Raw genomic sequence first — 9,182 nt, forward strand, 5'->3', positions numbered from 1 at the left:
TACCGGCAGAATCTTACTCTCTTCCAATTCAGAGAAAGTTGCCCGTCAATTGGGCAAGAATCTATACCCCAAAAGCAATACTGCCCCGGGCCTCTATAGACGACGGCTGTTTTAGGACTAGCTTGGATGCAATCCAGACCCGTTACATAAGCGCCCATGGCGAGCGGGCGAGCTTTGCTGATAAGATTTCTGCAGCGGAGAAATTGCGGCCAGTCCCAGCCCACTCCAATCTCTCACATTACCACTCGATCATCATGGGTAAACGCGGAAAGAAGGTATGTGTGGCCTTCTGAATCCTTTCCGACCTCTAGAGCACCGCAGCTCTCGGTTGATTCGGCTCGTGTCGTCCCGAATTCATGCTGATCCTCGGTCGCAGGGTGGTGGCAGAGGCGGCGAGCGCAAGAACTGGCAGCAGATTTCCAGGGAGAACGAGAAGTTCGAGAACTACTACAACTCCCAGGGTTTCGTCCCGGAGGAGGAGAAGGAGGCTTTCTGGGCCGCTCTCAAGAGGGATCTCCCCAACAGTTTCCGCTTCACTGGCTCTCGAGGGTACGTTATGCGCAGAAATACAAAAAAAGAGCCCATCGTTGCGTAGCAACCCCGCAGCTGAAAGCTGCGCGATAGGCTATACTTGGCTCATTGCTGACATGCACGATCGCACAGCCATGCCCTTGCCGTCCAGAAGAAGCTCAAGGATCAATACGTTCCCGAGATCACCTCCATTAAATATGAGGGCAACTTCGTCGAGCCCCCTCGCCCGGTCCCCTGGTATCCCGACGAGCTCGCATGGTCCATGACCACCCCCAAGCAGGTCGTTCGTCGCTTTGCGCCCTTCGCGTCTTTCCAGAAGTTCCTCGTCGCCGAGACCGAGGTCGGCAACATCAGCAGACAGGAGGTCGTCAGCATGATCCCCCCACTCCTGATCGATCTCAAGCCTGGAATGACGGTTCTGGACATGTGTGCTGCCCCTGGGAGCAAGTCTGCACAATTGATGGAGATGGTTCACACTGGTGAGGAAGAGGCTATGCGCCAGGTTACCCAGCAGGTTGCTGAGGGTACCGCTGGCGAGGAGCCTATCGGCCCCGAGGGCCTCAACGATGATGGCAGAACCACAGGCCTGCTCATCGCCAACGACGCCGACTACAAGCGCGCCCACATGCTTATCCACCAGATGAAGCGCTTGAGCTCCCCGAACCTGATTGTCACCAACCACGACGCTACCTTGTTCCCCTCGATCAAGCTGCCCTCCGAGCCCAGCGTCAACGGCAAGCCCGGCAAGGCCCGCTACCTGAAGTTCGACCGTATCCTGGCCGACGTGCCCTGCACTGGTGACGGAACTGCCCGCAAGAACTGGGGTGTTTGGAAGGACTGGAACGCGAACAATGCTCTCGGCCTGCACGCCACCCAGGTTCGCATTCTTGTCCGTGCTCTGCAGATGCTGAAGGTCGGCGGTCGGGTTGTCTACTCCACTTGCAGTATGAATCCGATCGAGAACGAGGCCGTCATTGCCAGTGCGCTCAGCCGCTGTGGCTCTGCCAATGTCCGCATCGTGGACTGCAGCAAGGAGCTTCCTGAGCTGAAGCGCGCCCCTGGACTCCGCAACTGGAAGGTCATGGACCGCGAAGGCCGTTTCTACGAGAGCTGGAAGGAGGTTGAAGAGCGTAAGGATAAGGAAGGCATCAGTGGCCTGGGTAGAATCGCTGAAGGCATGTTCCCGCCTACCGAAGACCTGCCTCTTGAGAGGTGTCTTCGCATCTACCCCCACATGCAAGACACCGGTGGCTTCTTCATCGTCGTCCTGGAGAAGCTGTCTGAGATCCGCGCCAAGCCCGAGGACTCTTCCAAGGTCATCCCCAAGGCCTCTGTCGCTGCCCTCGCCGAAGAGCTTGATTTCAAGCAGAAGCAAGGAAACGGACAGCCCTTGGAGAAGATTGATGCGTTGGATGACCTCGTCGCCCACGATAAGGAGGCTGATCTGGAGGCCCAGAAGAACGCGACCGTTGCCGAGGCTACACATCAGTTGCCTTACTCGGCTACCAGCGAGCCCGTTCCTGTCAAGCGTGATGCGGACAGCATTGAGGATGAGCTCCCCGCTAAGCGGACTAAGCTTGAGAACGGCGCTGAGGTTGTTATCGGCGACCGTCCTATCCACACTCCTGCACGGCCTGCCGTCACTGACGTCGAGACTTCTGATGCTACTCCGGCTCCTGCTGAAACTACACAAGCCTCGACCCAGTCGAAGCCTCAGCTCCCGCAGAAGCGCAAGAACGGCCAGCCGGTGGAGGAACCATTCAAGTACTTGGATCCTAACCACGCTGAGCTTGACCCTATCTACGAATTCTACCAGATCTCCAAGCGCTTCCCCAGAGACCGCTTCATGGTCCGCAATGCCGAAGCTCTCCCCACGAGAACTATCTACTACACTAGCGCTCTGGCTCGCGACATCTTGTCTTCAAATGAGGGAGCCGGTATGAAGTTCGTGCACTGCGGTGTGAAGATGTTTGTGAAGCAGGATGTGCAGCGTGAAGGTGTCTGCCGCTGGCGTGTACAGACTGATGGCCTGAGAATGCTCGAGCCTTGGCTTGGCCCTGCTCGGGCCATCACCCTGACCCAGAAGGAGACTCTACGTAGCCTCCTCGTGGAGATGTTCCCCAAGGTTGACCAGGACGGCTGGAAGGCCCTTGGAGAGATTGGCGAGCGTGTCAGAGACATTCCCATGGGATGTAGCATCCTATACATCAGACCTACTCCGGGTCAAGAAGGTTTCACGTACGTATACTTAATTCTTACTTTGGGTCCACGACAAAGGCTAACAAACGACTAGTGAGAACATGGCCCTCCCCCTCTGGCGTTCCATGTACTCTGTCAATCTGATGCTTCCCAAGGAAGATCGCCGCGCGATGCTCCAGCGTCTGTTCAACGACCACACCCCGCTGGTCAACACCACACACAAGCGCTCCGGCGAGACCGGATCCTCGACTCCTGCAATTGAGGAGGCTAGCGGAGAAGAGACCCCTGCTGACGTTCCCATGGAGACGGAAGAAGACCTCGAGAAACGTGAGAACCTCGTGTTGGGTGAGGCCGAGCAGGAACAGATGGATGCTCGGGAGACTTATACAAAGGATGGCGACGAGGAGGATCGCTTCAACACAACTGTATAATTTCCAAAAATCGATTTAGGCAACATTTACTGGGCGTCGCTTAGCTCTCTGAAAATAATTGAATATTCCTTTGCTCTTCTGAAAGTATTTACAGACGATATTCACATTCTTGCCCAGCTGTGGTGGAGCAAACCCCAAGGTAACTGAACCCACCCGATTCCCCCAAGGTTGATCGCTGCCTTCCCGAATCAGGTACTCCAGGATCAGTTCAAGTTCGCAACCTCAAGCACTGCACGCCCAGCCAATTGTCCTTTCTTCATCTTCTCGACCCACGAGTTGAGGTCTTCGAGTTTCCCCTTGACCAAAACGGGCTATCTGCTATTAGCGCGACTGACTCGAGATTCGGGTGATAATGGTAGTGCCTTACGTGGACGACATCTCGTGCGGTGAAATCCAGAGCCTCTTCCACATCTTTCAGCGTTCCGGTCAAAGTACCAACGATATTCAATCTCTTAAGGGACAACAGCATGGGAGGAGCTCCTGCTAGCACGGTGGGGTCCGCAGGCAGACCGACAGCCACCAGCGTGCCATTCGGACGAAGATATGTGGGCGCCGTCGAATAAACGGTCTTGGTTGCAGCTGTCACGATTACTCCATGTGCGCCGTATGTCGTGATCTTCCTGATCTCCGCAGCGATGTCTTCTGTTGTTAGGAAGTCAATGAACACCTCCGCCCCAAGCTTATGGCACAACTCTCGTTTATCATCACCACCATCGATAGCAATGACTCGCATTCCCATCGCCCGTGCATATTGAATCGCCAGATGACCCAGGCCACCGCCAGCTCCGGGAAGCACAATCCACTGGCCAGCTTTGACGTTGGCACTAATCAGGACACACACACACATCGTTAGTCTAGCTCGACCATCCTTGACAGGAGCAACGGTTGCTTACCGCTTGCATGCAACATAGGCAGTCACTCCGCCGCACATGATAGGCCCTGCCTCTTCATCCGCAACCCCGTCGGGGATTTTGGAGGTATACCGGCCATCCGCCACACAGTACTCTTGGAAGGTACCCGGGGTGGTAAACCCGCTGTTGATCTGTCTGAGGCAGTTGACCTCGTCCACGCCGCTCAGACAGAATTCGCATTCGCCGCAGGTCTTCGCAATCCACTTGATTCCAGCGCGGTCCCCGATGCTCCAGCGGCTCTCCATACCTTCGCCAATCGCTACCACAACGCCGACCCCCTCATGTCCTGCGACCCCTTTGCTCTCGGGCTTCATCGTCACCCCAAACCCGGCCCATTCATCCTGAAGGAGAGACTTGTCAGATCCGCAGAATCCGGTCCATGTGATGCGGACCAAGATCTCGCCGGGTCCCGGGAGGTCCACATCGATGGTTTCGATACTGGTGGTGGCCGTGTCGCCCGACCCGCTACGAACAGCAGCGCGCTGTTGTTTGGGGATAGGGTTCATGCGGATAGTCATGGTGTATATGGGGGTGAATCCTTGTCACAAATTTACAAGGTCGATGGCTGGGAAAGAGACGATTCGGCTCCTACTACGGTTAACCAGGGGAGGAGTTGCTTCTTTATAGCTGCCTCCCCCCCCACGTGACGGGATGTTAAAGGTACATTTACAGCTGCTGCTAATGAACTCAATTCAGAGTTGACATCCTTGATCATCATGCACATCGATTCAGAGAGATAAGATCGGGGCTTCATACAGCTTCAACATTGGTGGGCTTCATGATCTATCGAGCTGACTGCGCCTTAGTCGCTGCAGACTAATGCTGGGAGGCACCTTTCAAGCAAGCATATCACCATGGAAAGATCGATTGCCCTCATTGAGGATATTCTTCGGCGAAATACTGTGAGTAGACTCCATGCATCGAAAACATACCGAGGATGCCTAGCGACCCCGCTCCATTGCCACAGGAAGAGGGGGTCTCGCAGTCCTGTTCAGGTAGGAGATCGATGCTGCTTCGGCTTCTCGTACAGGCATCGCCAATGAGAGACATGCCTGACTCAAAATTTGGCCTTTGAGACCGGGGTTTTCGCAAGGATTGATTGGCAAACAATCCCTGCAGCAACCTCGGACATAGGGAGGTGCTTCCCCGCATCTTCGTGAAAGAACGTCATGCGGTGGGCTGGATGCGCCAGCTGATAGAGACCTCGTCCTCTTTGTCCAATGGAGGTGCAACCATTCTGGCTAGAGCAAGACAATGAAGGGCCTGGGAGGTAGCTCAGTAGTCCACCGCGAGCACATTGGCTGTCTCAAGTTTGGGATCTTGTCAAGTTGCCTTCCTGCAAGACCTCGGCCAATAAAGGTCTTACTGTGGGGCTTAAAAGATTGAGTGCAGACCTCACGTCAAATTGACTTGTTAGTTTGTGATTGAAGTGAGCCACTGCATAAGGTCGAGTTGTCTTCCCTTCCCAAGTGCTTACGGGAGTGCAAGCTGATGCCTATTACAGTTGTAACGTTAACTACAGGTTTGTGATGGTGTTGATGCCGTGCGGCCTTAGGCATTCAGGGCCAGGAGCTGATCTGGCCGGGCTGACTAATTCTCCGCTGCCCCTCCCGAAAAAAATTGCCCCGCCACGGCGATAAGTCAGTGAGTGGAAGGGAAAGGAACGTTCCCGCCCACGCTGGCTAAAATTTCCATCTCGCTATAAACGCCCTTAGAGTAGACCTCTCCGCCTGCACTTTTTCATTTTAAAGATACCCTTGATCAATTATCAAACAGCAATCCATATCACAATGTCTGCAGACGAGCAGGTGGCTTTCCAGAAGCCTGGCGACCTCGTGGATCGCAACGAGGAAACCGGAGCGATGACGGTGGAAAGTCTTTGCATGAACTGCGAGCAAAACGTATGTTAATCCATCCATGCCCATCAATGACTCAGTAGGCTGATGCGCGACTCTTTCCAGGGACGTACTACTTTCCTACTGATCCGTATTCCCTATTTCCGCGACGTTATTCTCGAGGCTTTCGAATGCGAACACTGCCATTTCAAGAACAACTCGATCAAGTCCGCCTCCCAGATCCAAGAGAAGGGATCTGTCTACCATCTCGAGGTCGAGAATGAGACCGACTTGCAGCGCCAGGTGGTCCGCAGTGACATCTCCGTCTTCAAGCTCGAGTCCCTGGGTATCGAGATGCCCAAGGGCGAGGGCCAGTTGACCACTGTTGAAGGCGTCATCCGCAAGATCTACGACAACCTGTCCAGCGAGCAGGACCTGCGCAAGGAGCAAGCTCCTGAACTCTACACCGCTCTCGTGCCCATCATCGAGAAGCTCGAGAAGATCCTCGAGGGCCAAGGCTTCCCCTTTACTATTTCCCTCGATGACCCCAGCGGTAACTCCTGGATCGCCCCGACCACCCAAGATTCTGCTCACAAGTACCGTCGCCGGGACTACCTGCGCACCCACGAGCAGAACGAGGAGCTCGGTATCAGTGGTGACCCCAACGCTGTGCAGCACCAGGGTACGGGTCAGGAAGACGAGGAGATCGTTGATGGCAAGGAATATTCTATTCCCGCCGAGTGCCCCGCCTGTCTGAAGTCTTGCGAGGTCAATCTTCGCAAGGTCAACATCCCTTACTTCCGCGAGGTCCTTCTCTGGGCCACCGTTTGCGAGCACTGCGGATACAAGTCCAGCGACGTGAAGACTGGAGGAGAGGTGCCGGAGAAGGGCAAGCGTATCACCCTTCGCGTCGAGAACGAGGTTGACCTCGCTCGGGACATCCTCAAGAGCGACACCTGCGCCCTTTACAGCGAAGAGCTCGAGGTTCGCGTCGAGCCCGGCACGCTCGGCGGTCGGTTCACCACCGTCGAAGGTCTTCTGACCGAGATCCGCGACCAGCTGCACGGCCAGATCTTCGACTTCGCCGACACCAGCGCCGGTGACAGTATGGCCACCGACGACAAGGCCAAGTGGGAGCGCTTCTTCAAGCGTCTCGACGCCGCCATCGCCGGCGAGCTGAAGTTCGTCATCACCCTGGAGGACCCCATGGCCAGCAGCTACGTCCAGGACCTGTGCGCCCCGGCCAAGGACGAGCAGATCACCACCGAGGATTACACTCGCACGGACGAGGAGGAGGAAGAGCTCGGACTGAAGGACATGAAGACCGAAGGCTACGAGGCTGATGCGGAGCAGAAGGAGGAGCAGGAGGAGAAGCCCGCTGAGCAGCAGTGATGATCGGACTCGATACCCTTAGACTTTTTTCTTTCTTACCTTATTGATTAATGATGACATTTGTCTTGGTTTTCACGATGCCCATGATACATTTCAGCTGTTGTCTTTCGCCATCGTTGCAGGATATCCGAGAGTGAGCATTGTACGGTGTACGGTGTGGCTATGGAGCGCTGTTTTTTAGTCTTGTGCATATACAAAAGTTTGCGATGAACATAAATGAATGACATGCCCATGCTCGATATCACCTGATTCTGTTCGTGTATGACTTGCGATAGCAAACCCCCAAGTTGAATCTAAAGAAGGCCTGGGAGCGATGAGCCTTGGCTAGCTCTCTAGTGCTAGATCATGGGCTGGGTTCCTACACCGCGATTGGCTACGGGTCTATACCTCTGCTAGTGCTTGAACGACCCTTTCTTCCAGCTTCGCAGGAACACTCAATCCTCAAGTCCTAGAATAAACACGTTCCGGGGGAGAACCCCCGGACCCCCCTTTCTTTCAGCTTCCCAGAAACACTCAATCCCCAAGTCCTAGAAACTAGTAGCAGTGATTGAATAATCAGATCCCGACTCTTGGTGGGTCGACCCCGCCAGACGGCATGGGAAGCATAAAGATCGCAATGATAGGAGCAGGTGTACAGGAAACCAAGAGTATGAATAGGGCACAGATCGTAGTATTCGGTAGGAGATGCGGCATAGTATATGTCCTACGCTTGTGTAGATGTTTGATACTAAACGGTTGTGCTCGCATACCTTCGTCTTCCACGTAGGATCCCGTCCAGAATCTTGGGCCCACTCGCAGGCAAAAGGTCGTATGTAGTAGTCCCAGGCTGCTGGTTATGGTGCAATGTAAATCACGTGGAGCCTCTTGTAGAGCCTCCTGCATAGTCGAGCTGTATTCCGCCGGGGCATGATGGCTGGCTTGGAGGGACGGTATGAGAGCAGCTGCCGCTGTACCTGTCCGGGCTGTAGAAGAATGACGGGCCTGCAGGGTGACTTGCGAAGTCAATCATTTGTTCCCAGCGAACACCGCTGTTGTGGTTAGTCCCAGGTGCCCCAGAGCAACAAAGTCCCGAAGCCTGGCCCCCAATTCCTCGAAGTTGGTCTCCGACTGGCTGGAGACTCGGACTCGAGCCGAGTATAGTATATCCGTATCCATACGCTCAACAGTGCCCCGGTCCCCTCCAGTCTTCCATTCCAAAGCCACCGGAAGACCGTCAAGCACAGGTTCCCCCGCATTTGCCAGGAAAAAAAAACCCAAAGTCAAACGAGAGCCAAAAGCCTACCCCGCAAAAGGGTTAGCATGCACAGTAACCCGCTCAATGCCGACCCGCTCCCACACGCCCGCCTCCTCCTCCTCCGGCGAAGGCTGCACCACCCTCCCCTTCTTGTCCACCTTCATCTTCGCCTTCTCCAACCGCCCCAACACATCGCCCCCCTCATCCTGCGCCGTCAGATTCAACACCTTCCCGAACACCGTGCTCGCCCCGTCCAGATGCGGCGCCGCCGCCAGCGTGATGAAGAACTGGCTCCCGTTGATCGTGGGGCCCGTCGCGCCCTGCGCCCCCGGCGCCGTACGGTCCTTCACCGGCCGCGCCGCCATCGACAGCATCCCCCGCGCGTGGTGCTTCAGCGCCGGCAGGTGGATCTCCTGGTTCAGCGCGTACGGGTGGTGGATCGAGGTGCCGCCCTTGGGGATCGCGCCGTCGATCGGGAGCGCCGGTTTTCCCGTGTCCGGGTTGATTTTCGTGGCCGAGAGGGAGATGTCGCCGCCTTGGATCATGAAGCCCGGGATGTACCGGTGGAATGGGGTGGTGTTGTAGGCGCCGCTGGCGCTGAGGGCGAGGAAGTTCTGTTTTCGAGGGGTTAGAGCTGGAAGGGAGGATT

The 9,182-nt window shown here is 55.6% G+C and overlaps 4 protein-coding genes across 4 annotated transcripts in view; 2 read left to right on the top strand and 2 right to left on the bottom strand.

Annotated features, from left to right (window-relative positions):
* The first annotated feature begins 219 nt into the window (after window positions 1-219).
* BO86DRAFT_389932 (tRNA (cytosine-C5-)-methyltransferase) lies at window positions 220-3,212 on the top strand. The gene is made up of 4 exons (XM_025672260.1): window positions 220-275; window positions 377-549; window positions 664-2,769; window positions 2,825-3,212. Exons 1-4 carry the CDS (start codon window positions 255-257, stop codon window positions 3,159-3,161), a joined length of 2,637 nt encoding a protein of 878 aa, XP_025526861.1. The 5' UTR covers window positions 220-254; the 3' UTR covers window positions 3,162-3,212.
* Window positions 3,204-4,657, bottom strand: BO86DRAFT_448763 (zinc-dependent alcohol dehydrogenase). Its single transcript, XM_025676662.1, has 3 exons — window positions 4,055-4,657; window positions 3,529-3,985; window positions 3,204-3,472 (listed from the first exon to the last, which is right to left on the bottom strand). Exons 1-3 carry the CDS (start codon window positions 4,588-4,590, stop codon window positions 3,365-3,367), a joined length of 1,101 nt encoding a protein of 366 aa, XP_025526862.1. The 5' UTR covers window positions 4,591-4,657; the 3' UTR covers window positions 3,204-3,364.
* Window positions 4,658-5,733: 1,076 nt separating this feature from the next.
* zpr1 (zinc finger-containing protein ZPR1) lies at window positions 5,734-7,530 on the top strand. Its single transcript, XM_025669993.1, has 2 exons — window positions 5,734-5,973; window positions 6,034-7,530. Exons 1-2 carry the CDS (start codon window positions 5,863-5,865, stop codon window positions 7,297-7,299), a joined length of 1,377 nt encoding a protein of 458 aa, XP_025526863.1. The 5' UTR covers window positions 5,734-5,862; the 3' UTR covers window positions 7,300-7,530.
* An 849-nt stretch (window positions 7,531-8,379) lies between these two features.
* cyp5 (putative peptidyl-prolyl cis-trans isomerase) overlaps window positions 8,380-9,182 on the bottom strand; it is a 1,171-nt gene continuing 368 nt past the window's right edge. The window contains exon 3 of the mRNA XM_025665989.1: window positions 8,380-9,147. Coding sequence (XP_025526864.1) covers window positions 8,578-9,147 — 570 coding nt within the window. The 3' untranslated portion in view covers window positions 8,380-8,577. The remainder of the gene's footprint in view (window positions 9,148-9,182) is intronic.

This window comes from Aspergillus japonicus, assembly GCF_003184785.1.
Source record: "Aspergillus japonicus CBS 114.51 unplaced genomic scaffold BO86scaffold_30, whole genome shotgun sequence".
In the NCBI taxonomy this organism is placed as follows: domain Eukaryota; kingdom Fungi; phylum Ascomycota; class Eurotiomycetes; order Eurotiales; family Aspergillaceae; genus Aspergillus; species Aspergillus japonicus.

Coding starts and splice junctions, on each gene's coding strand:
- BO86DRAFT_389932 (XM_025672260.1), top strand. CDS start 255: ATGGGTAAACGCGGAAAGAAG. Junction 276..376: donor TGGGTAAACGCGGAAAGAAG/GTATGTGTGGCC, acceptor CCTCGGTCGCAG/GGTGGTGGCAGAGGCGGCGA. Junction 550..663: donor CGCTTCACTGGCTCTCGAGG/GTACGTTATGCG, acceptor ACGATCGCACAG/CCATGCCCTTGCCGTCCAGA.
- BO86DRAFT_448763 (XM_025676662.1), bottom strand. CDS start 4,590: ATGACTATCCGCATGAACCCTATCCCCAAACAACAGCGCGCTGCTGTT. Junction 3,986..4,054: donor GCCTATGTTGCATGCAAGCG/GTAAGCAACCGT, acceptor TGTCCTGATTAG/TGCCAACGTCAAAGCTGGCC. Junction 3,473..3,528: donor CCGCACGAGATGTCGTCCAC/GTAAGGCACTAC, acceptor AATAGCAGATAG/CCCGTTTTGGTCAAGGGGAA.
- zpr1 (XM_025669993.1), top strand. CDS start 5,863: ATGTCTGCAGACGAGCAGGTGGCTTTCCAGAAGCCTGGCGACCTCGTG. Junction 5,974..6,033: donor GCATGAACTGCGAGCAAAAC/GTATGTTAATCC, acceptor GACTCTTTCCAG/GGACGTACTACTTTCCTACT.